At 52.0% G+C, this 26,789-nt stretch overlaps 1 protein-coding gene across 1 annotated transcript; it reads left to right on the forward strand.

Annotated features, from left to right (window-relative positions):
• MAL (mal, T cell differentiation protein) lies at positions 1 to 23,310 on the forward strand. Its single transcript, XM_024576711.4, has 4 exons — positions 1 to 202; positions 17,245 to 17,412; positions 18,580 to 18,705; positions 22,714 to 23,310. Exons 1-4 carry the CDS (start codon positions 110 to 112, stop codon positions 22,786 to 22,788), a joined length of 462 nt encoding a protein of 153 aa, XP_024432479.1. The 5' UTR covers positions 1 to 109; the 3' UTR covers positions 22,789 to 23,310.
• Positions 23,311 to 26,789: the final 3,479 nt, after the last annotated feature.

The following is a 26,789-nucleotide window of genomic DNA, read 5'->3' on the forward strand; positions in this document are numbered from 1 at the left end:
CGCTCGCGAGGGCGCCCGGCCACTGGCCTCCGCCTAGCCTGCTAGCGGTCATCGCGGAGCAGGAGCCGGAGCCTCGCGTCCAGTCCCGAGGCCGACGCAGCCCTCCGGCATGGCCCCTGCAGCGGCATCAGGGGGCAGCTCCCTGCCTAGTGGCCTCGCTGTCTTCACCACCTTCCCTGACCTGCTCTTCATCCTCGAGTTTGTGAGTGGATCGCATGGCCGTGCTGGGGAGTGGGAAGGATGGGCGGTCAGCACCAGATTTGCGAGCTGCACGGGTCCAGCCACATCGGAGTAGGGAGGCCAGGGTGAGGAGGGTCTCCCCCTCCCAGGCCCCTCCAGAGTTCCAGTCGTTTGGCCCCTTCTGGACCAACTACAATGGGGAACGCAGACTTAGAAGGCAAACCAAATACTCAGCCTGGGTCAGATGTTGGAAGCGGGCCAGGTCGCACAGTTGAGCGCAGGTTCCAAAGCTGCACTGGGGACCCGCTTGCATGGGCCACGCAAAATAAGCCCTTATTGAAAAGCGATGTCTGCAGAGAGGTGCCCAGCTTTTTCTAGAGGGTTAGGATTTAGTTTTTTAAAGTCTACAAAAGAAATCTAAGTTCACCTGTCGAGATTTCGAGGTGGGGCTTGTGTCGTTGAAGGAGCTAAATCCCGATCATTCTCTTCTGGCCTTTGAAAGTTTCTGGTGAATGAATGTATTTAAGACAGTCTTTGATATGGAAATAATAAAACAGGCCGTGGTTTGCCCCACCAGTCATTCTGCCCTGTGTGTGTGTGAGAGAGTGGAGGGGGGGGCGAGGTGCTGGCAGAGTGAACCTGTCTGGGCTGACCTTGAGCAGTCAAGGCCTCTGCACCTGCCATTGGTCTCTCCTTCCCTGGTGGCTGCAGGATGGTAAGGTGCTCCCCAGCGGCCACCAGCTCTTACCTGGAGGGGGCCAGCCGTGTTTGCTCACTGGGTTCCTATGTGACAGACACAAAGACTCCTTTCCTGACCCCCGCCACAGAGGGGACTGCCTGGAGAGTTAGGTGGAAAAAAAGCGGCCTGATGGAGGGAGGAAGGTGATCAGCAAGGGAAGCAGGTTCTGTCGTCCATGGAGGATTTGGTGGCAGCAGATCACTGAACTTGAGAGTTGAGCCCAAACCTGGGTGTATCCAGGGGGACTTTAAATCCTGGGGCAAACCAGAATCAAGGAAGTGACATGTAGAAGCAGCCCTGGATACCCCTGAGCCCGACCCCATGCGTGTGTAGACAGGGACACACGCGCCCTCCAGAGTGGGGTGGGGCTTTTGCCCCTGGAACATTCTTTCCCCAAATGGCTCATTCCATGCTTCTATTCTGCACTCAGCCTGTGCTTGCCTGAGGCTGGATTACTGAAAACCCAAGCACGCAGTGCTCATTTGGAACGGCAGTTCCTTTAGAGGCTACTGTGCTGTTTTTACAAAGGGAGAGTTTCATGACCGAAAGAGATGATGGCTAATGGAGAGGTGCGATGGGGCAGAGACATTTTTAAACAACAAAATCACTTCTTCGTGTCTCTTAATTTCTCCAATGCATGGTCCACTCTGCCTGTGTAGTTGTTTGGGGAGCATTATAACAAGAACCTTAAGAGAGTGTGTTAGTTGGACTCCATGCAGAGGATTCTGGTGTGCCCTCCTTCTCTTGCCTTCACAAAAGCTGACTCAGGTGGCAGCAGGTGGTGGCTGGTATCAGGTGCCTGGCTTCATAAGAAGGACAGCCTCCAGGTGTCTTCTGCTTCTTCTTGGTATGGCAGCTTAGGGGAAGGAGTGCCCCTGAGGTAGGAACAGACCAGCAGGCATGGCGATCTCCAGAGGAGAGGACAGGAGGACTACCCACCCCCACCAAGCCATCAAGTGAAAGAAGAGAACGGGGTTGTGGGAAACAGAATCAAAGCCAGGATTAGTGGAAACTTACTCCTCCAGGGCTGTAGGTGACCTGCGACAGGGCTTCCAGAAGAATTTTCCCTTGCCAGAACACTTCCTTCTCAGCTGCCTTAGAAGTTGTTTTTTTCTTTTCTGCCTCAGACCCTGCTCCCTCTGTCCTTTTCCTGAGAGGCTGATGCATCAGTTGTCCTCTCTCTCCCTCTCTAGGCTGGGGTGGGCTCCCAGGGGGCTGGGAGAGCAGAAAAGAAGGTGGACACAGTCCTGTGAGTTTTCCTCTGCAGGGTTGTAAATAGAAAGCTGTCTGTGTCTTGATGTGCAGGAAAAGCGAGGATTAAAGGGCCAAGGTGGTGCTGCCACCCTGAGAAGTATTTTTAAATTTTGGACTATTACAACTCCACGACAAAAAGATAAACAACACAGTTAAAAAATGGGCAAAGGACTTGAACAGACACGTCTCCACAGAAGATACACACATGGCCAACAAGGCCATGAAAAGATGCTCAACAACATTTAGGAAAACAGCATCAAAACCACAGTGAGGTGCCACTTCACACAAAATTAGGATGGCATAAAACAATGGAAAATGGTAAGTACTGGCCAGTACGTGGAGAAAACGGAATCCTCGTTCACTGCTGATGGGAATGTAAAATGACTATATGACCCAGCAGTTCCTCGCCTAGGTTTATAACCAAAGGAGTTGAAAGCAGGGACCTGACCAGGTGCATGGACAGGCGTGTTCATAATGGCACCATTCACAATGACCAACGGGCAGAAATGGCCCAGAGGTCCACCAACAGATGAGCAGATAAACAAATTGAGATATATCCGTACAAGGACGTATTTTTCAGCCATTGAAAGGAATCAAGTACTAATACATACTCTAACGTTGATAAACCTTAAAAACACCATGCCAAGTAGAGGAGGCCAGACAGAAAAAGTCACCTAATTGTCTGGTTCCATTTACATAGAATGCCCAGAGCTGGCAAACGTATACAGCCAGAACACACACTGGTGGTGGCCAGGGGCTGAGAGGAGAGGAGAAAGGGGAGCAACTGCTGAATGGGGGCGGGTTTCCCTTTGCAGTGATGGGAGTGTTTGGACAATCGATGGCATGGTGGTTGCCCAGCGTTGTCAGTATATTAAATGTCATTGAATTGGGTAGCTTAACATTGTTAACTATGCCATTCATATGTCATTTCAATTTTTAAAAATTGTAAAAAGTATTTTAAATATTACAGGAAAGTGTGTGTGTGTGTGTGTGTGTGTGTGTATACATAGACACACACACGTGCTTTAATAGGCATCCAGGTAATTTTCATTCAGCTTTGTCAAATCTTAATATTTTGCCTTATTACTTTTAGTATTAAGGAAATAGAGCTTTGCAGATGGCATCAAAACCACCCGGATATGCTATTACATTATGCTGCTCCCCGCATCCCCAGGGCTACCCTCAGGCTAAATGCGGCGAGCTGCACATGGCCTGGCTTCATCCGTTCACACACTTTATGAACAGTATCCTCCCGCACATACCTGTCTGTAGTACGCTGTCCGTGCGCCGTCCTCTGAGGTTTACACCTGTCCACACCAGGTTATTCTCTCTGATGTGCACACCCCAGGAGCACACTTACTGGGATGCTGCTGAAACTTGACTAGGCTCAGGACCCCCACTTGCTCAGCCTCTTCCAAGACCCTGACCTATTTTGTATTCTTTTATAAAGAAGGTCTCCAAATTGTATAAGCTTCAGGCTAAACCAGGACCTTCCTGCATCTCACCAGCACCCTATGGAAATCACCATCGTTCCTTATCCTTGCCACACTTGGTAACGTCAGACGTCGGATTTTCTGCTTGTCCATTGGGTGTGAAATGCTTGATTATTTTTTTATAAGATCTGCAGTCCAGTGAGTTGTTGATTAATCACAATTCAGGTTCCCATGCCTGACCTCCCAGTCAGGCCTGGGAGGCGCAGATATCAAACCTCAGCCTCCAGGGGTAAGTAACCACGGTGGAGCTCACCTCCTTCCAAGTCAGGGAGCAGGGACGAGAGGTGGCTCAAGGTAGGGCATGGCAGCCTCACCCGGGCCCAGCACCCTTACCCCAGCGCTCCTGACCTCTGAACTCTGCGGGGTCCTCACAGTGAGCATCCCCAGAGCCACAGAGGCCATGCTGCTGTTGCAGGCCCTGGGGCTCATGTGCACCCTCCGTGGACCCTGGGGGAATGTTCAATGTCTCCCCTGCCCCAACAAGTCACCCCAGGGCTCTGCCTCTGTTGTGTCCCCCCTCCCCATCTTATGGGGGACTTTTCCTATTGAAGCCACAGTCTCTCTTTCCTCTTCCTCCTCCTTTATCAAGGGCTTTGTAACACTCCAGTCACCATTCACAGAACAGGGTACTAATGTGGGGTGGTTTTTGTCTCAGCTCTAGCCAGAACCCTAACAGGAAGCCTCTCACAATGTACCAGGAGAGACCCTCCCCTCCACACACTTTTAAAAGTTGTAAAGGAAGTCCTGGAAACAGATTATGAAATACTAACCAACAGCCTCTTCCCAGCCTATGTAAGAAGTGGAGCCACGGAAAGCACGGGTGGGATTAAGAGAAAACATTCTTTGAAAAGAGTGTGCTAGGGGTGCCACCCCCCTATCTGGGGCAGCATTTCCCTGCCTGCATGTGGGGAGAGGCAGTGCTTTGTAGGTTGCACTTTTGGGTAGGGGTGGAGTGGAGGGAGTCACCTGGGAATAGTTTACAGCGAACTGGACAAAGTAGTCTCATAACTAAAATGAGACTGATTCTGTCACCTAAAGTAATTGGGGACCTCTTATTATTTGATAGTGACCAGACAAGTCCTGGGACCTGGCCTGGATCTTCACGTGCCAGGATTGGGCACTGGGGTTCTGGTGGGGCACAATGATACCGTTGTCTTCTGGAGGGTGGTCCCCGTTCTGGTGACATTGAGGAGGCAGCATCTGAACTCCTAGGAGAGGAGATAAGCAGAGTCACAGAAATGCAGTTTTGCAGAGCTGAAAGGAGCTGGGGCTCCGAGGGAAGGGGCAGCTGCCTGGGGAACTTGGCCTCCAGGGTGGCACTCCCTGCAGCGGCAGCAAACCGCATACAGGTCTCTGCATTTCCTCAGTCCCCGCGACGCACTTTTGTCCATGGCACAGGGGCCGTGACCCGCGGCCCTGCCCACCTGGCAGCCCTGGGCAAGGCCTGGCTCGCTTCTCCCGCTCTGAGAATAAAGGGACAGCTCAGAGCCATTGGGGAGCACACAATCTCCTGAGCCCACTTGTCAAAAACACACTGGGGAGCCTGAGACACTAGATCCAGGGCAGATTCAAGAATCTGCATTTGATAAGAGCTGCACAGGCCCCTAGGTCATCTGTAGGCCAGCCCACCCCCCAGCGTTTTTATGGGGAGACAGAACAGTGGGGACGCAGGGAAGCTCGTCCCCACTCCCCAAGGCCCACCGCCTGGCCAATGGTGCCCCAGGCTGGCCGACATCTCAGCCTGAAGTTTCTCTTCAGCGATGGGTAGACAGGTTGGAAAAAATTAATGCAGAATTTTTATGTGTAGAGCAGCAGTCGAGCAAGAATTTAATCAAAAGAGCAAGATTTAAAGAGGGCTGAAGAGAGCTGACAGGGAGATAGGAAAGCTGGTGGCACTCTGCGAGACACAGTGGATGTTGGGGTGAATGAGAAACAGTTTTGATCTCCCAGAAAGTCTAGTCTGCTAGGAGGTACTACATTTTTTTGCAGTGTCATCATATGACTATATGATCGTATGTTAAGTTTCATGAGAAATAAGTTCTCATTCTTCATTACTTTCATGTGAATTTGTTAACCTCTCCCTTTTAAAATTTGCTATAACCTTGAACTGATGGGATACCACTTTAAACTTTGTGGAATGGTGTGTTCTTGTCGAGATGACCTGTATTAGCTTTAATGCATGTGGATAAAGTCGTGGCAGTATTTCCTCTGATGATCAATTCAGACTCACTGCAGTACTGGCTAGTGACATTCTGTTTTCCCTTCATCTCTCACACCAATAGTTCTGTAGCTGGACCATCCTCTTTACAACTTTTTCTTTCACTTTTTGCTTGTTCAATAAGTTCAAGTTAATCTGGAAGAAAACAAAGAATAGTGGGGCAAGTATTTAGTGAGAGGCTGGGGCAGTGAGCCAGGTGCCCTGAGGGTCTCGCTCTGAGCAGGCACCCCCTCTGCTCCCAGGGAAATTTCCCTGCAGCCCCAGCCAGGGACCTCTCTTTGGAGCATGGGGGCTGGCCCCGCTAGCCAGTGCAGGACAGTGACTGAGAATGGTCTTCTCTGGCTGTGTCCACGGACTCCTGTCCTTGTCCCTGTCTTGTGTTGAGGGGGAGGGGACCCTCTCTGTCCCTGTTTAGAATGGGGTAAGGGCACTGCCTAGGGTTTCTCCTTTCCTCCTCTCTAAAGGGAGGGAAGAATTCCAGGTAGAGGTCTCTAAGGGATTTGTTCTCAGAGTTGAGAAGTGACTTTTCCAGTTTTTCAAGAACCAGAGGGCTGCTTTGACCTTAGTGCTCAGCCCCGTCATCGCAACCAAGCTGTGTCAGAGAAGAGGGCCTTTCAGCCTTCCATGGGTCGCTCCCCCTGACGCAGATAGCGCAATGCCTGCAGTGGTCTGAGGCACCCTCTCTGGGTGTTTTCAGGAGAGGGGGAGGGTACCAGATGCCACTGCAGGGGCACCTCAGGCCAGAGACAAAGGCTGACTATTTGCACCTACGCCCACCATGCCTGCTGCCCGTGGAGAGTGGAGAGCGGGTGGTACTGCTGTCTTTGGAATGGCTTAGCTTTGCTCTGGGCTCCAGACACAGTCTTGTGAGAGAAGGGCTGGGGGTGAGGCCTGAGCTACCTGAGGCTTGTCTCAGGTGGGATGGAGCCAGCTTGTCCAGACCCGGATGGGGGCTGACTCTTATTGGATGCAGCTGAGTCCTGGGGCTTCTATGGGACACAAGCCCAGTGGGGGCTTCCTCCTGGCCTCTCAGCAGTGTTTTGGACCAGAGGCCACCTGAAGCAGGCACTGATAAGATACCCCAGCTGTGTTCTCTTCAGGTGCTGATGGATGTGAGGACAGTGGGTGAGTGGCACTTCTGTCCCTGAGCACTAAAGCTACAGGGATGTGTAGGCTGACTTCTTGTAGGTGGCAGATTATTCCCAGGAGCACTGAGCAGGGTCCTGGTTTTCTCTGCATCAAGGACCTGACTTGCCTTCTACATTTGGGTGGAAGGAAGGACTTGGTTCCTGGTAGCTCCTGCTGGGCACCAGGGTGATATGCAGGCATGGATTCTCTGCCACCCTGGCTCTGGGCTCTCTACCACTCCCACCTTACTCATAGCCTATGTTCTGCCCACCTTGGGGCAAAACAACCTCTGTGTTGAATCACTTTAATGCACCAGGGCCCCAGGGCCTGAGAAAAATATGTAGGAACCAAAAGAACAGCCTGTCACCAGCCATCGAATACTGACACCCGCAGCAGTGCTAGAGGAAGGCCCAGGGCCAGGAGACCTGAAATTTCACCCCAGAGCCTTATTCTTGTTAGAATGAAGCTGGGTGGGAGGGGAGGGGTAGGGAAGAGGAGAAGGAGGAGGGGAGGAGGACCCCAGCAACTCCTGGCTCCAACTTTGCAGGCCCTTAGTGGGCTGAGGGTACAGGCTTGGTGGGGGGCATTCCAGGGAAAGAGCAAATGGGGAAGGAGAGAGGATAAGCCATACCCCCACACTTGTTAGTGGTGTGGGATGGGGTACAGGTTGTGACAAGGGTTGTGTTGATGGACCTGGGGATAGGGCTGCGACCTGTGCCTGCAGAAGAGGGGTGATGTCCTTGAATTCTGCTCTTCTGGCTTAAACACAAACCTTGCTATTCTTGTCCTCTAAAAAAGCAGAGCCAATGGAGCGGTGGAGGGGCGGAGGAGGGAAGCCTCTGCCCGGCCACCTCCTCTGCCATCTCCTCACCTAGACCCAGGGTGGTAGGAGCAGGACGAAGGCTAACGGGCTTGTCTGCTCTCCCTCAGTGTTACCGTTCTCTTGGGGGATTTCTGGCGACTGCCTGTCAGTCAGCTTGGGGAACTGTCGCAGGCACAGAGGCCTGACCTGGGCTCCACAGCCAGCCTTCAGGGCCGTGAAGTGGGGTTATAATAGCACCCACCTCCAGGATCGCTGTGAGAAGTAGCCAGTGTGACAGACACAAAGCTCTCACAGTAACATGATGCCCAGAACATACTGCTTAATAGCTCTTAGGGTCAATTATTATTAATTCACTAAAAACTCAACCACCCGCTCCAAGGTCACGTGGCCAGTGAATGTGAAAGGGGGCTGGAGGATAATCGCACACCCACTTTTTGCCTTGGACACCCCTCTCGAGCAGAGTGTGCAAGGCAGAGGGTGTGTAAGATTTGGGATTGCGTGGGGCTGTGGAGGCCACACTTGACTGGTCCCCAGAATCACCAAGTACTGCGGACACCACCCTCTGTGGGGCCTTCCCAGTGGCTCCTCAGCTTGAAGCTGCCCCTGGCCAGGCAGACGGGTGGCAAGGGGGAAGGGAGGCCTCGGCTGTCCTGTCCCTCCTCTGCCTTGGGGGTGCGGTCCTTCCTGACTTCTTTCCTGCCAGCCTGGTACCAGGACAGGTGGGGAGAGCTCTGTGAACTCTGAGTGTGATGAAAATTGCTGTATCTCCCTGAAGGCAAAGGAACCAATTACCAGTGGGCCCAGGATTAAACCTTTCAAAAACGATTTGTCGTCAGTGGTGCATCACCGTCTGAAAGGCCATCGGGTCAAGGAGGGGAGAGCAGGCTCTGACAAGGAAGCATACCCCGCCTTTCCCCAGCCTCCACCCCACCCTGCACTGCTTGCTTACCTAACACTTCTGCCCAGAAGCCATCCCTGAGAGCACCCCTTCCTAGCACTCAGCACATGAAGCACTTGCCCAGCTGTGGTCCGTCTCCTGGCTGTGAATCACAGAATAAATCTTTGACCCCAAGAGCAGACAGAAGATGAAACTGACAATCTCCACCCAGGAGAGCCCAGGACCCTTGAGAGAAGCAAGGGGCCCTGCATGGGCGGTTTGCAGGTACACACCTATCTTGCAGGTACACACCTGTTGGTTTGCTCACATCACTAACTGAGTTGGTGATTCCCATTCTTGCCTTTTGTTTTGTTTTTGCACGGAAGCCACTCCCACCTTGTCCAGCATGTCCCGGGTGGATTCTGTCTTTCACAGATGGCTTACCCTTATTTTTCACAGAACCTCCTGTTCCTGTTTATGCCGCTGGGTAAAGCCAATAGGTATAGGAGTAGTAGGGAAAATTTTCCATCCAACTGAGGACAAGCCTGAGGAAGGCCCCTTGCTTTGTGGACCTGCGAGGAGTTCCCATTCATTGGGACCTGGTGGCTGTCCTCTGCCTGGTGAGGGAGGTCATACCAGCCATGACCCGGCATCATGTTCCTGGCCTGTGCGGTGGAGCAGAGGTGTGATGGGTACAGAGGAGCAGAAGGCTCCCCTGCCGCTTGAGGGAAGTGGGGTAGCGGCCTGGGCAGGGGCCCTCTCAGGCCACACTCACCCTGTTAACACCAACCGTGCCTGTGCACTCACCGCCATTTGTTTAAATCCCAAATCTCTATTCCCTACTTCACAAACAGAATCCAGCCCCCACCTCCCAGAGTCCTGGTCTTGCCTTCAGATTAGATAAAGGGACACGATCTAAGGCCCCTTGGGAGGGACATGATGGGTCCCTCTGGGAGGAAGGAACCTGTTGATAAAGGAGCTAGGAGGGCAGAGCAAGTGCTATAGGTAAACTGAGGCAGGGTCCTCAGCACTACTCCCAGTGTATACCCTGGGAGAGCCTCAGAGGTCATACTCCTAATAAGCTGCCTTTTCAGTTGGCAGAAGGGGGAGGGGTCCCCCGCACAATCTTCCGACCTGCCCCAGCCACCTGCCCATGGTGTCAGAGTAGAAGATCCTGTGCAAATTTCTGGGCTCTGGAATCCAGAAATTTGGGCAGAGGTATCTAGCTGGTCACCCTCCCTGGGGCCCGGGTACTTTCACCAGGGCTCTGCTATTGGTCCACCTAGAACTGCTCCAGTGGGCCTGGTAGCAACACTGAAGAGAGGGGGCAGGAAAGGAGAAATGGGCTCCATTTAGTGGTGTGAGCCTTTGGGTGAGTCTGTCTCCTGGGTGCACCTGCCCTCAGTGCTGACCTTACTCCTGGTCATTCATGGTGTCAGTTAGATGCATGAATGGACAAATGAATGAATGAGTGGGTGAGTGAGTGAGCAAGTGAAGGAAGTGTCTTCTTAGCCTTGCTGGGAGCTGAGTTTCTCTACAAGGGAGGTGGGGCTCATGCAAGAACCAGAGACGCTGGCATGAGCCCCTCTGTGTCTGCTCCCTGCCATCTTCGCCCCTCAGAACAGGAGAGTCCCCCAGCCTTTCTCTCAGCCTCACTTTCTGAAGGCAAGAGCCAAGGGACCCTGAGGAAGTCTTCGGGGTTGGAGGTGTTGGGTCTTCCCCTCTGACTTCCTCCCTGTGCATCCTCCTACCCTCTGGTGTGCAGGCCACCTGCTCACTGCACCCTCCTAATGTCGCACTTGCCCTTGACTGTGAGATGGTTCAGTGAGTGTAGAACATTTCCAGCAACATGGGTTGGGGCTGCTGTCCCTGGTGGCCCTGGGGGAGCATAGATGGGCTTGGTGCTCATTCCTGTGGGGGCGCGTCCCATCTGCTGTGGCCATCTTTTCTTTTCCTTCCTGGGGAGATCTGACCAAAGTGGCAGGAAAGCCTAGTGCTGTGTTCTGTGGCCACTTTCTTTTACTTCTCAAGAGTTCAGGGCACAAACTTCTGCTCACGTGCACCATCGTGACACCAGATGCTCAGAGCTGTGGGGGCCATGCCGCCGCGTGGGAGTCCTCTTTGGTTCACATCTTCACATACATGTTATTGGAAGAGTGTCTGCTGGTGGAGACCCTGAGAGAGTACAGTGGAGCCCCAGAAAAACATCCAGAGAATGTGAGCAATTCCTCTGCACTGAGCGCAGCTGTGAAAGGCCGGCGGCAGAGACAGCGGGCCATTGTGGGCGCCGAGCCCCGGCAGCACTGCGCAAGCAAGGGCACCGCCTTGCGAATCTCAAGAATGTGCCCGAGATTCCTTTCCCCCTTTGTAAACGAGGCTCATTGTTTGAAGAAAGGATTTCTCATACTTTGATGTCCTTTATGTTTATTTCACAAAGCGAGACACATTTTTCTCCATTTTTGATTTCTGGGAAATCATAAGTTTTTCTCTTTTTGATGTTATTGAAGATTTTTTTAATCCTCATCCAAGGATATGTTTATTGATTTTAGAGAGAGGAAGGGAAAGAGAGAGAGAAAGAGAGACATCAGTGTGACAGAGAAACATTGATCAGTTGCCTCTCGTATGCACCCGGATGGGGGATCGAACCCGCAACCCAGGCATATGCCCTAACCAGGGATTGAACCCACAACCTTTTGGTGTATGGGACAATGCTCCAACCAAATGAGCCATGCAGCCAGGGCTTGAAGGTATTTTTAAATTCTGGGTCCCAACAAGGTTTGGGGTGGATACTGGCGCATGTGGAGATCCTAGGCCTCCTGGGGTTTTCTCATAGTTCATTTGTGACCACATCACATGACACTTGTGACTACAGCATGTGCCAGGTGTCCTGCAGGTGTCATCCCACCTCACTCCACACCCTTAGTATGGGCTCTATCATAATCGCTGTTTTTTAGATAGCAAACAGAGAGGTTAAGTAACTTGCCCAGGGACAACAGGCCACCCAGCTAGCAAGGCTGAGCTAGGATTCAAATTCTTCTAAAGTCTACACCCTGAACCACCCTCACCTGCCTCCCATGGATTAATTCAGATAGAAAAAGGAAGAACCGTCTCTGAGTTTACACAAGAGCTCCCCCCCATACTATCTCCTGGGGAAATTTTTGTATAGAAATAAATCATTTGATCAGGTAGACCACAGATAGGAACTTTTTGAGTCTTTGGGGATTTTTTAATCTAGTTTTGTACATTATCTTTGGTTTATCTTTGATTCTTAGAGAACCTCAGCTATGCTCAGCATCCAAATTGGCCTGAATTAAAGACAGGTTTCCAGTCCTGAAATGCTAGCATAGGTAGGGCCCAAATCATCAGCTCAGCCCCATTCATAGGCTGTGTCCCTGCGTCCGGAGGACACCCGAGGATGAGCTCATATTCTAGGTAAGACAAGGATTGAAGCTTAAGGAGAGGGGAGGAGAGGAGAGAGAACTTTGCACCCAGAACCCAGGCAGGAACTGGAGCCATGTACGTGGTGTCACTGGATGGCTGGGCTGGGTGTTGTAGGCAGGAGCTGCTCCTTCTTCTGTCCGATAGAAGTTACCAGAACGTCCTCCATGGGCTGCTATGGAAACATGTTCCAAGGCCTCTGACAAGAACGTGGGTGTCTGTTTCTTGTCCTGTAACTGCTTCTCTTCGGCAGAGTCAGACCCTTGGCATTGGTGGACTTTTCAAGGTGTCTCGGGTGATTCTAATGCAGAGTGAGAGCTGAGAGCCATGCAGTGTTCGCCCAGGCCCCATGGTCCCTTCCAGCTGGGGGATCTGGGTGCCAGAGAGAGAGCTCAGCTCAGGGGACTTAGAGCCCTTTGCTGAGACCACCCTAGCAGCTGCACCATCTCCGTCATGGGGGATGGTGACCTGGTGCAGGCAGGGGTGGATGATGACCTCTGAGCATTTGCTTCCTGGAAGCTGGGACCACCTAGAGTGTTCTTTACAAAGGGAGATGCTTGAACCCTCACCTACCCTCTTGCTTTTGACAAATATTTGGCCAGTGGGGTCCTGTAGCTGGGACAGGGTGACTTCTCCTTGCTCAGATGCCTTATCAGCTAGGTATGGGTGCAGCCCTTGCTCTCTGTTTGCTCTCTGCACACGTAGTGGGTGGAGTGGGGCAGGCCCTGGCTTGGTACCAAGATTCACACAGAATCCCAGCTCTGCACTGTGCGGGCCTGAGAGGACTCCCCACTAGCCCAGTCAGTTCGGACTTGAGCTGACCCTCCCTTGAGCTCCGCGTGCAGCTTCCCAGCTTGGACTCCCTCACTGCTGCTTCAGCATCCTCTGGGCTGGCCTGTCCTCTTTCCTCCCCCTGGAAAGTTACTTTTTGACCTTTTGGCCCCGTTAACCAACAAAGTCCACCTCTCCCTTCAAGACTTGACTAAGGCCCTGCCCCAGCCCACTCAGAGCTGGTTATCATCCTGCAGAGCAACTAGTAGCCTCTGTGTCTGTCTCCACTAGGCTCCTGGGTGAGCATGTCTTATCCCGGTTGTTGGGTGGTGCTGTGCACGGTGCCAGAAGCTTCACATTCACATCCATAGTCTCCACCAGTTTGCAGTGTCGGGAGACAGCCGCAGATTGTCAGTTACAGACCAGGAAACTGAGGCTGTGAGGGTGGACTGCTTGCTAAAGCCTCCGCCACTGGATGCGCTGGTGCCCATCGCAGGAATCATGTGCAAATGCTGTGTGATGTGGGTGCTGCAGGACCTCACATGTGCTCCGGGGAGCGGAGCCCTCATAGCTGTTATGGCTCCTGACCCATAGCTGCCCTGGGAGTCTCCAGAAGCGGTGTCTGTGCCCAGGGCCCTGCTCACACACACGGAGCTGGGAATAGGTTCTCTCCTCCGCTTAGCCTCCTGTCCCCCGGCTGTTCTGCTCCGCACTCAGCACCCCTCCCAGGTGGACCCTGTGGCTCCTTGCGGAAGCAGCCACCCTGCCTTTCTCCTGTGGGCACCTCGTGAGCAGGGCCAAGAGGGGAGAGGGCAGGCCCACTGCCTGCCTCTGGGGAGCAGACCGCTGGGGTCTTAATTACTTTACCTGTGCTGACAGTCCCTTCTCCTGATGTGTAACTTGAAGTATGTTTCTGGGACAGGGGGGCCTGATGGCATCTGTCCTACAAGAACTTCCCTGGGAACCAGCGGTTCCCCAGCTCTTCCCAGTGTGGAGGCCCCAGAGAGATGAGACACAGTCATGCGGTGTCCCCCAAACGGGGGAGGGTTAGAACGGGCTGCGGATGTGTTGTGATGTGGGGGTATTTTGTAAAAGTCCCCTTGAGAGAGAATTTCTCACCTCAAAAGACATTATGATAAAGGGAAAAAGCCATTTACCAAAGTCCACATGTTATGTGATGCTGCTCGTGTGGGAGCTGAGAACAGGAGCAGCCTCTGTAGAGACAGAAAGTTGCTGAGTTGCCAAGAAAGGATGAGAGGGGTGGAGGGGGGCGAGAGCTGAAGGGCACAGGGTTTCTTCTGAGGTTATGAAAACATTCTAAAACGGACTGGAGGTGATGTTTGCACTGCTCTGTGAGTATACTAAAACCCATCGAATTGTACACTTTACACGGGTGATGGTATGGCATGTGAATTATATCTCATTAAAGCTGTTTTAAAAAAGAATTTCTCCCCACCATCTCTGTGAAGCCTACTGTGATAGAAAAACCATGAAAAGAAAGGAAGGTCAGTATAATTTCCTAAAGCACCTTTGCAAGGTGAGCTACACCCAGAGGCAGGATGGGTTCTTACCATAGAGTCCAGGAGTCTGAGAGACAGGGGAGGCAGGGAGTGAGGAGGGAAGAGAGAATGAGTGAGATGTTTTCTAGGGAGCTGAGGCATAGTCTTCATCAGGTAAAAACACACACCCGAAGCAGATCAGGAGGTCCGGGTTAACCTTGAAGCTTCCCTCTGCCGCCGGATGCCCGAGCACGACACCAGTTATGGCCACGTTCAGCACGTGCACGCCCAGGACTCCATGGCAAACGCCCAGTGCAGTGACTTCACTCTGAATTCGCCTGATTTTCCTGACCTTGATTCCTGACCCAGCAACCTAGGGAAGAATCCGGATGAAAGTTATGTGGTCTGCAGACCAGGATCTAAGAGCCACCTTCTCAAATTTTGTCATTTCCAGGCATTACCTGTGCATTAATTTACCTGTAATATGTATTTTACAGTTACTTTACACCCCAAATAACTATATCACTGTGTTAAAAATAAAAAAAAACCAGTGTTATTATCCAGATCCCCTCTGCCCACCCATCTAGGGGAGCTCCAGACACCTGGCTCTACCCTGAGCCCATGTCTTTGCCTTAGAATAACCAGAGAATGAAAAAGAGAATAATTTTCCTGGTGGGCATTAAGTATTCCTCAAGGCCATGTCCATCAACCATGTATAAACACCTACAGCCCACTGGGTCCCACACAGGTTCTGTCACAAGTACACTCCCCTCCATGGGCATCCCAAGCTGTTCCTTTGGGATTGGTTCACTGTGGCTCTAGTTTAGCCACACCCATATAATAGGACCCTGAGGCCAGTTAACTAACTCAGACCCTGATGCATGGCTGGACATGTGACCCACACCCAGGAGTTAGCTCTGAGCAAAGGGGACCTCATGCCCTCCATCACCTGGCCAGGCAGAGTGCCATATTGTAACCGATTATACCTGATTGGGGCTTAGTGCAGCAAAAGAGAAGTGCAAGGCTTTCTAGGTCATGTGACTGGGGAACTGACTTAGGTCCTCCCTGCATCATCACCAGGTGACCAGGCAGAGGATGCTTAGGAGAGGAATTTCCTAGACCCTTGCCTCTGCCAACCAGCCGGGTGGGCGTGACCCTCCATGCCACACTCTCTCTTGCCTCCTAAATCCACGTCCTACTTGGCCGTTAGCACACTCATGTCCCTTTGTTAGTGCCCATTATGGAAAAGGCTAAGTGCTATGTTGGATCCTAAAGGCTGCCATGAGCGAAATCTGCACACACATCTTATTCTATGGCTGTCTAAGGATTTGTAGTTAATTGATTTTCTCCCATTATTATAAAGTGTAAAGTGTATCCTACTGGCTCTGTCACAGGGCTACAGACAACCTCAGATTCATCAATAAGAAAGTTTTCTGTGCAGAGAGGCTCATTAGGTCCAGCCTTGTTTTGATAAGTCCAGATTCTTCACTGCACTGATTTCTCCATCCAAAGGTGATTGTCTCTTGATGCTTCTCAGCTAAGTGGATGAGAACACCTGTGAGGACAGTGGGCTTTCTTACCCAGCAGGTGGGCAGCAGGTACCACATGAGTTCACACCACAGGTCACATAGGGCTTGGGGACATCCCTCAGATGTTCAGGGAGACAGGGCCACACACCACAGTTTCTTGGAACCTTTAACCGCAAAGCCATGTCCACACAGATCCAGCTCCAAGTAGAGTTCTCCTCTGGGCGGGGGTGGTGGTGAGGCTGAGCTGACTTCACTGTGATGAGGGGGGACAAGGAGAGGGAAGGGTGTACAGAGAAGGCCAGCATGGGCTTGTGCATGCCTGGAGAAGTGGCATTGAGGGCCATCACTGGCCCCCATATCTGTCCTCATGCTCCTCTTTGAAAGCATGAGGCTCACTGGCCCTGTGGACATAGATGGGGGTGTCTTCTGGGTAACTATGGGAGCTGCTTCTTTCATGAGTGTCCTAGGCTACCTGGGGAGACCGGGCTGACCTGGGCCCTCTCCACTCCAGCCTGGACTCCCCTTATCAGAGCACCTCCTGGACTTGGGGGTTTCAGGGGCCAAATTTCAAAAAACAAAATGACATAGTGTGGCTAATTTATTTTTCTGGTTACTACAATTTCATAAAAGAAAGGATATTTTAATATCAAAATACTAGGAAGGATATAACCTCAGAATAAAGAAGACCCTTCTAGTGATAATCTAGATGGATGATGTTAAGTCTTTTCTTGGGATGATGAAAAACCTAACTTCCATGAACGTCAGTTTCCCCATCTGACAAATGGGTCAGTACCTCGCTCATGGGGTTGTTGTGAGGATTCACTGAGTTACCGTATTTTGCCATGTATAATGCACACTTTTTGCCCAAATTTTTGAGGGAAAAATAGGGATGAGCATCATACATGGGTATAATGATTATACACCATGGGTTATGGTAATGGGTATAATAATCCCGCGTATAATGCCCACAAAAATGTGGGTGCGCATTATAACGGCAAAATACGTAATACTTTTAAAGTATTTAGGGCAGTGCCTGGTATATAAGCATTTGTTAAATAAAACAAACTTAACTGTATTAGGTATTTAAGAAAAAAGAAAAAGACAAGCAAACCGGGGGTTGGACAGACTGGGATGAGAGGTCCAGGCTGGAGCCTTGAGGGGATGAGAGAGTCATTTCTGGTGAGAAGATGCTCACCACTGTGCTCTGCCTTCCTTCTGTCTTCGCCCAGCGTGACCGCTGGGTCTGCCCCTTCCCGGCCTCCTGCTCACTGCTCACCACACTCCCTCCTCTGCAGGTCTTCGGAGGCCTGGTGTGGATCCTGATTGCCTCCTCGCTGGTGCCCTTGCCATTGATGCAGGGATGGGTGATGTTCGTGTCTGTGTTCTGCTTCGTGGCCACCACTACCCTGCTCGTCCTGTACATGATTGGTGCCCACGGCGGGGAGGCTTCCTGGGTCACCCTGGTGAGTCCCAGCTTGAGATGTCTGAGGGGGTGGGCAGTGTTGGACCTTCTTCCTCAGGAGGCTGGCTTTTCCCATGCCAGATGAGGCTGCCCTGTAGACATCTCCCACCCGTGTTCCAAGATCAGGCTGTCCAGGCCTTCAGCTCTGAGCTGTCCAAGCAACCAGGGCTCCCTGCGGCCTGGAGGCCAAGAGGAGGCACAGGCTGATGGTTACTGCCCAACTCTCGCTGGGCCCACTCTGCTTTCTCTGGCATGACTGCCCTCTTCACAGATAACTAGCAGCCCAACCCCCTGCCCATACTGCCTGCACCTGCCAGGTGCCTGTAGTGGCACCTCCCATCCTCCAGGAAGGCTGGTTTCCATCTTGTCCTGGGTGTTGACCTTGGCTGCCCAGTGGGGGCCGTGCTTACTGCTCAGCTCCCAGTTGTGACTTTTAAAGCAGGCTCTCCAGAGAGGGACTTGGAGGGGCCAAGGGGTGACCTTTGGTCTCTATCTGCATAAACTCTGCCTTGAGACCCATGGAGAGGGTAAAACTTACACTGGGACACCTGCCATTATCTGCCCTGGAACAGAGGACAGGTGTGGTTGGGCCTCTCTCTCCCTCAAAAAGCCTCCTCCTGAGACTTCGAAATCGCTTTCAAATTAAAACTTCTCAAAATTCCTTATCTGCTTTTAAACGTAACTGGACTGCCCACAAACATCCCCCGCCCCTCGCAAAAAAAAAAAAAATTGAATAACAAAACAATGGAAATGGTGTGGACCTCTCTTGCCCTGCACTGGCCACCAAGGTCACATCCTAACTGAGACTGTGACTATGTGTGACCCTTCTCAGGTCCAGAACCAATTTCTACCTGTTAAATCCTGAGCTGTTCTTCCTGCCCCACCTTTTTCTTGATTCCACCTCAAGGGAAAGCAGCATCTCTTCTTCTTCAAAGTCTTTCCTCTGATGTCCAAACCAGTGAGAAAAAAAAAAACTGCTGGAAAGTGCCGATGAGACACTCTGTGAGGAAGGGACTGGCAGCTGTGGTGATGGGTGGATAAAGGGGAACAAAGGGACCGAAACCATGCCAGGTGGAGGCGGGGTGTGGACAGGCCCTGCTGGACCACAGCTGCCCTCATGTCCACATCTGGGCCTCCCGTCTCTCTGACGCCCTTTCTGACCCTGCAGGATGCAGCCTACCACTGCACCGCCGCCCTGTTTTACCTCAGCGCCTCCGTCCTGGAAGCTCTGGCCACCATCCTAATGCGCGATGGCTTCACCTACAAGAACTACCATGAGAACATCTCTGCTGTGGTGAGTTCCTAGCAGCCGTCTGTGTTCCCAGCTCCCACCGCCCACTGACAAGGTCTGAGCCGAAGGATGCCCAGGCCTTCTATTTTTCTAGTTCACTAACTTTTGAATGAAGTAAACCTTTCCCCCATTTCTGAAGAAGTAAAGCCCCAGAGAAGAGAAGTGATGTGCCCAAGACTCCCCCAGCCATCAGCCAGTGTCACGCTGCTCAGGCCTGGGCTGGCCCAGGGGTCTGTGCCTGGGCGGCTTCGTTCAGGGCAAGTGTGTGAGGAGGCATGACCACTGGGTGCCAGCACTGTCTGAGCTCCGTGGACAATCTCATTTAACCCTCACAGCAGCCCTAGGATGTAGGCACTGTCCTTACACCCATTTCACAGATGGAGAACCAGGGCACTGCGAACATACACAGCTTGCTCCAACAACGCATGGATTGGCAGGGCCTGGTGTCGAGGCTGGGTGCTCTGTCGCCCACACTCCGCACTGGGTTGGAGCACTGAATCTGGCCACTTGGCCTCCTGGCTTTCACTGAGTGATCCATCTGCCATCAAGGCTGGATAGCCCTGAGACCAGGATGGAAAATCAAGTGGCCCGTGTCTCGCCAGGCCCTGGTCCAGACCCACAGCTGTGGGTGTTTGCTGCTTCAGAAGCCAGGACGCTGTCTCCCGCCTGACGGTTGAGGACCTGTGGGAGGAGGAGGGACCAGAGTCACATCTCCACTGATTCCTTGTGTGGGTGGGTCCCTTGTACTCTCAGCCTCGGCTTGTTCATCTGTAAAATGGATGAATTTCCTGTCCAGCTCCCTTGAGGAATGCAGAGGTAGTGAACGATTTCTTTTGAGGCCTCCCAGTGAGCAGTGGGTGCGACAAGGGCTTGCACCTCACTCGGCCAATCAGGAGAACAAGTGGGGGTGCCAACTTGCGTGTGACAGGGGCCGGGTCTCTGAACTCTAAAAACGATGCTCTCCAACGGCAGAGCCAGACCCACTGGTGGCCTGCAAGGTCAGGGCCTGGATTTTCTTTTTAATGGGAAGGATCAGAATGACAGGGAGTTCGAGAATAGATTGTTTCACAAAGCTTTTCACAGAGTTGTGTGTGCATGGGCTAGTACTGGGGCACTAACGCCCGATGTCGATGGATTTCTGTGTTTAAAAAATAACTTGTTTAAAAAATAAGAAAATGTTTCAGAAATGGCACTCCTCAGATTTCTAGAGGTTGACCTATGAATTGTGCAAATGTGACGATAGCCAGCTTCAGACACCCAAGCCCTGCTGTTCCGTCCACCGGGAAAGGGTGGAGTAGAGCCTGAGAGGAAACTCACAGGGATGGGCGGTGTTGGGCCCTGGGAAGGGGGTTGGTGAGGGAGCTCTTCCTGCTCTCAGAGCCAAGGGTCTGGAGGAAAGTTCCTCAAAGTTTTGTCCACTGGTCCCTATGGGCCCATCCTCCAACCTGGGAAAGCCACATGCTCCCCTCAGGCTCCCAGCATACTCCCCAGTTTCATAAACCCGGCCATCTCAAGGTCCCTGGTACCCTTCAGTGTCCCACAGCATCGAATGGCTCCCATATCTGCTCATTTTCCGAGGAGGCTGGTTGTTAAGTGGTAGCACAACTGGGCAGCACCTTGGTGAGTCTGCCTTCCTTTGGGGGGTTGGCCATCCTTCATTCAAATGACTCTGTGGGGTCTCCTCCTCACCTAGAGAGCCTCATACCTCCCCCATCCCTACCCAGAGGGCTTCTCTTCAAGCAAACATCAGCAAGGCGTTTGACAATCATTTCCATAAAAGTACTATGGATAACGGTCATGGAACGTAGATGGAATGTGTCTAGTGGGTCAGCTCTTGATGACGCAAACCAGATGGCATGAATTCATACCCCTGCCCCCTGGATTGGTCTCTAGTTGTGAACCACTGGGCTCTACTGGGTTCCGACTCTCCTCTTTTACTTTTATCAAGATGCAATTTATATCCAGAGCAGTGATCAGGATGCAAGCGTACGGCTTGATGAATTTTCATGAAGTAAACGCCTCTGTATAACCAGCATCCTGATGATGAAATAGAACAGAATAGCTCCCAGAGTCCTTTCTTGTCCGGCCGCCGTCACTGCACCCCCACACTGAGGATAACCCCACACCCTGACTTGTAGTTGCCCGGTTCACTTCCACCTGCTTTTGACTCCACGTAAGTGGAGTCGTCGTCTATGTGTGTTATCCTACGTCTGGCTTCTTTCTCTCAACCTCAGGCTTGTGAGGTGCCCCCACATGGTTGGGTGACAGCATAGCGTTCATTCTCTTTGCTGCACAGGCTTCCATGGAAGACCACACCAACTCGTATAGTCTGTTCCGTGACTGATCGTGTCCCCACATTTTTGTTAGTTAAGCTGGAGAACCATGAGTGTGCCCAGGCAAAGTCAGCTGTGCCAGAATCGGGACGAAAGTGTCCTCCGCAGGCAGACACACTGGGCCAAAACCCCACGGAAGTATGAGCCCATTTCCACGTAAAGTCACACGTTTCTGCCGGCAGTATCAGCGCTATGGGTGCGTGGTGCGGGAGTCATGATTACTTGGGATTTAGCCCCAGACCCTAACCAAGTGGAACCTGCCCTTTAGACCATGGGGAGGTGGCCAATCTGGGGTGTGGGGAGGCATCTCATATACCTTCTCCCACAGCCCTGGCCCTTGGGGTCCTGAGATTGGTAGAGTTGACTGAGGGCAGCAGGAAATTTCTGCAGAAATCTGGAGGGGTCTCTGGGTCTGTGGTTGGCACTAATGGCCACTGGTTAGGGAGAGGGGTTTCTGAAAGCTTAAGAATGTCGCTTCATGTCCCAGGCTCTCAGTGTCCCCAAAGTGTCATTTCTTGGTCTCACTTGGGAAACACATCTGTTTCCTGTTCCCAGCAGGACTTCGGAGGCACTTCTGCCAAGGATTCTCACGTGTCTGGAATTGCCCAGAACGTGAACTGCTTCCTGCTGACGAGAGGTCAGGGGGCTGCTCACACACGTAGGACTGTTCCTCCCAGACCAGGTGCTTAAGAGTCCCCGGATGAGTTCTCTTACATTTGTTATTAAGTAACTCAGCTTACTCATCGCCTCTGGCCAACGGGGCTGAAGGGCTCGCCCATGCGTGGATCAGGGGACAGACCAGCACGGCGCCGCCACTGTTTATGGGCATTTTCCAAAGTCACGGAAGCGTGGCCACCCTAAATGCTGTGCCTGGCTTGGAAACTCTTGACCCTGAGCCTAAGGTCACAAAGCAGGTGCAGAAAGTTGACTTGGAGGCAGGCAGCCCCCCTTTAGGGAGGCCAGCCACCAGAATACAGTGATAAGAGTAGCCCAGTGAACACAGCAAGTCAGGGCTGTGACAGCCAGCGAGTGACCAATTGCCAAATTTCCAAGGCCTTCATTCCCCGTGCCAAAGCAGCCAGCCAGGTCTTCCCAGCCGCTTTCTCAGTAAGCTACCTCTGTTTGTGCAAAACCTCAAAGTCCCTCCTCTGTGTCCCTGCCCCTCACTTCCCGTGACCCTGACCCCCTTACCCAAGCCTGTGGTATGAAGAGTCGTAGAATAAAATTCTGATGGGGTCTGAGGATATCCAGGCAGCATCAAGACCTTGACCAGAGCCAGCAGACCCACACGGACGTATTCTTTTAGCAGAGGCTGCCGGGGTCACAGCTGGTCCTACTAGTGCGGAGGGGGGGAGTTTTCCATGGAGAGTGGTTGATACTCTTCTGCTTCGGAGATGCCCATCTCCAGTAGGGTGGCACCCGCACGATTATGTGAGAATGTAGAAAGTTGGCCTTGCACACCAAGTCCAGCGGATTGTCCAGTCAGCCGGAGCTCTGTGCCATCAGCGTCTGGGGCCACAACTGGGCTCAGCGAGGAAGGGCATAACGTGGGTGGTGGGAAGCAGCGGCTGGCACCACAGGTCTGTCATCCTGAATGGGCACCATGAAGCATCCAACCCGTCTGTGCCTTATCCTGTCCCCATGTTTGCCTGTTAACGGTCATTTATCTTGGTTTCAGGTGTTTTCCTACGTAGCCACTCTGCTGTACGTGGTCCACGCCGTGTTTTCTTTAATCCGATGGAAGTCTTCATAAAGCAGAGGAGGAAGAACTGTAGCTGGACACCCAGATGGTGTTCATTGATCAGCCCGCCTTCCAGCATAACTTTTTAGAATGCAGGCATGCTCTCCATGGTGGAAAAAAGAAAACAAACCAAAAGAAAAAGAAAAAAAAAGCAACACTCTATTTCTTGTGGGTGTTATGTTTACTGTCCCATAGACCTTCATGTCAGGGCTGGGGGCCAGCTACCTTTAACCTCCAATGACAGCAGTCTTTCTTGTGTTATTTCCTGCTTTGGGGGGGCCCGGTGGGGTGGGAAGTGGGGGCTGTGGGCTGAGAGACTGTGAAATGAAGACGCCCTGCTGACCTCTGGATGGATCTTGAGAACTCTCGGCATTTTTCACGGGCTCTCTGAGCGCCCATCTCCTGGCGTGTTTCTAAGTCATCACAGAGGTTCTACCCATCGGGGGAGTACAACTCGCCCAGCAAATATGTGCAGGTGTCCACGGTGGAGGATGACAGACCTTTGAGACACTTCATAAAGTGCCTTTATGCTCAGTACTTTCGTGGGGAGTTTTTTGTATCAGAAAAGCCACCATGTCAGCTTTCTTTCTGAGGAATCCTTGGTTCAGAGTGACTCTAGAGGCAGCATCAAATGGCAGGTCAGGTAACAGCTGTGTGTGCTTGGCCACTGCACTGGGCGTCCCACCCTCCCCGGGAGAGCTTCGCCTCCCTGGAAACTCCCCAGTACCAGCCTGAGGGTCCCATTCTTTTTCCTACAGGACAAAGGGGCCTGTGCTCAATTAGAAAGTCTAATTGAGCCAAAGAAATGAGGTGCAGAAGCTTCTCATTCTCTGTGTAGCTGATCAGAGATGCGCTGGGCAGTGTGTTCTGAGGTCTGCTCCAATTTGGTAAATGTGGACAGTGAACTAGAAGTTCCTTGGGCCACCTCATAGGAGAGAATGGGGACCAGACTCCAGGATGAGGTGTGACAAGTGGTGAGTGCCACGTTGCGGGTGTGAGACATCTGGGTTGAAAGGACAGGACGGTTAGGAAGGAGGGCACTCAGGACTCTGGAGCCCAGCTCTCGTTATCAATGCTCCTTTGTCCCGTCACCCAAGGAAGTCACTGATATGTCACACCTGGGACACCAGAACAGGTGCCTCAAACACTGGTCAACTCTCAGCCATAGTGGTACACAGGCAGATCACCTCTTGCTAGCAGCCACTCAGGGCAAAGACTGAAGCCTCAGGCAGAAGTTTGACCGGAAGACAGTTTACTTCCCTTCCAGCTCGTGGACCCCATGACTAAATTCACGGTCTTAGTGGCACCTTCGGGTTGTCTTTTGCTATCCCAGGGTAATGGTACCAGAAAAGGGGCACTTCTAGTGAGTTCAGGTAACACCAAATGTAAGTAAAGATTTGATTGGGGCTTTATCCTGAAAAATTAAAGTACAGATTAAGAAATGAGAGGAAGTTTGTCACGTGTTTAACATATTTGCAGTCAAATGACTGAGGGAAGTCTTTTTGAACAAAACTGCCAGTGAGCCGGCAACACAATGCTAACAGCCTCGTTTTTGACCCTCAAGAAAAGTGGAAGGCTTAGTTGAATTTCTCGAGGGTTTGTCAAGGTTTCAAAATTTAAATCCTTCTCTTTGAAGAAACTTTGATATGATCTTTCTCTGTTTTCTTTTTCAGTTGCAAATGGGTCCAACTGTAGAACCCTCAAGTAGCCCAAGGCTTTGCAGGAGATCCTCCAGCCTGCCTTTTCTTTCCTCCCATTCCAAGTCAACGTTATAGTTTCATTTGGCCTTTGATTTGCATCTGATTCGCAATGGATGTTAATGGGATGGGCAGCCTCACGAATGGCCTCTCCGGGCCTCGATTTGCCCAGGCATTACTCAGCTTCTCTGCATCCAGCTATTTTGGAAGAGTTTACAGGTCCAAATACTGGTTGGTGGACAGGACTTCTGCAAAGAATGAGCATTGTCTGAGCACCTACTGTGTGCTAGGACCATTGGTCCCTCAAATGTGGGATGGTGTCTGCCCCCAAACCTTCCTGTGGCCACCATGCCTCCCATCTCTGCCTCTGGATCTTGGGCAGGAAGGAACCTCCTCTGGGGCATATCTTGATGCTACCTCAAGGGCAGGGGGAGCATTCCCTATATGTTGCCTGCTTGGTGGCCCTGACTTGGACCAAAGGACAGGTAGCACAAATATCCACACCCGACTGCCCAAGAGACCCACATCTGCACCTGTGTAACCACCTTGCTGCCATCTTTGGAGCTCTTGCCTTGGGCCAGGTTCTTCCTACACGTGCACCTTATATACCTATAGAGTCCTGTCATCCCCTCTTTGGCTACAAAGTAGATGACCACTACTGTCGCTTTACAGGAAGCAGATTCACTCAGCTGGTGAGAACAGAGCATAGCAGCTGCACTACGCACCTGCTCTTTCTGCCCCTGCAGCCCTGTGCTCACCTCCAGGGCCCAGACCTGTCATCATGCAGGTCTGTCCTCTAGCCCCTTGAGAAGTGATAGTGAGATGAGACCTTATAGGGTACCCGACGCAAGTGGGTAGGGGCCTTCAGAGGGACAGCTGCTGGCCACTAAGATGGCTAGCAGAAGGCCACGTGCTGGGACCAGGTTCTGGACTCAGTTGTCTCATTGAAAGGGATTGGTTGCCTGAGCTGCGAAGTCACAACAATGCCAGTTGTGTCCAGGCAACCAGTCCGTTCTACTTTGCAGCCCTCACAAAGCCAAAGTCCACCCAGTCCAGCTTTGTAAAGAAGGTTAAGAAGCTGATATCTGCAATGCAACCCCAGGCCAAAGCTCTCAGAGCAGAACCACCCACAGTCACCTCAAGTGTGTGGTGAGGGAGTGCATCACGGCAAGACGGAGTGAAGGCAGTTGTGGATCAAATCCAGCCAGGTGTGGTGGAGGTTCTCACCTGTGGCTTCAGTGGCTGTGGTCTATGCTTCCTGGGGGCTCTGCAGGCACCTCCTGGGAGCCTTCCCTGAGCAGATCAGGGTGGCCTGGGAGAGGCTTTGCCTGCATTCAGTCCTCTGGGAGAGGCCCCTGACCCTCCGTTCTGCTCACATTGGTCCCCACAAGATCTGCCCTTCGGGAGAAGACACAATTGGCAGGAGCTGGGCCTCATGGACATTCTAGACTAAAACTGTAAGGAGCACCACTTACCAGAAACCCACAGCCTCCCTGCACTGACCTTACAGACAGCAAAACACTCGCACTGCCAGCCGTGGGCCGAGTGAGTAGCCTTTGGGGCCGTACAAGGGCCTGTTGTTCCTGAATCACTCCGGCCAGTTCAGGGTCACAATGGGGCCTTTCAGGGGACAAAGCACTTCTGACTCAGCCAAGTGTCCCTGCACACATGGGCACCCACCCAAGGCATTTAAAATAATACAATTTGGAAAAGCAGATTACAGCGATTTCTCCCATTCTCTGTGTGATTCAAAGGCCTTTGTCGTGTCTCCATCATCCTGGGTTGTGGCCACCTCTAAAAGCTGGGGTGATGGAGGCAGATGCTGGGGCTCCTACTGTGGCCTCTTTCTTCACTCACTGTTAACATGGGGACAGTCACAGCACCAGGCTGTATAGATGGTACCCTGAGATGTTTGATAAATGCAGGGTGCCCAGCTTCCAGGGCTTTCTTCAGCTAACACATGGTCAACAAGAGCCTGTAGGATGCGGACACTAGGGCATGGAGGGAGAAGACTCGCTGACCACAGTGGGTATTTGGGGCTACTGAAGCACTTTACTTCTTCACTTAATCCTTGTGACCAGCATATGTGATGGATGCAATTTAGATGAGGTATCTGAGACACAGAGAGGTTAAGTGATTTACCCAAAGTCACACAGCAAGTCAGTGTGATTCCAATTTAAGGGGTCTGGCTCCAGCGCTCCCAAAACAAATTATCTGTCATTGCCACATCTTACCATGACAGGGCACCTGTCCCTCTGGGAGCTGGGAGCACAGACATGCCAAGCAAGGCCTGCACACCCACAGTACTGACTAGTG

This window comes from Desmodus rotundus, chromosome 5 (genome assembly GCF_022682495.2).
Source record: "Desmodus rotundus isolate HL8 chromosome 5, HLdesRot8A.1, whole genome shotgun sequence".
Taxonomy (NCBI): domain Eukaryota; kingdom Metazoa; phylum Chordata; class Mammalia; order Chiroptera; family Phyllostomidae; genus Desmodus; species Desmodus rotundus.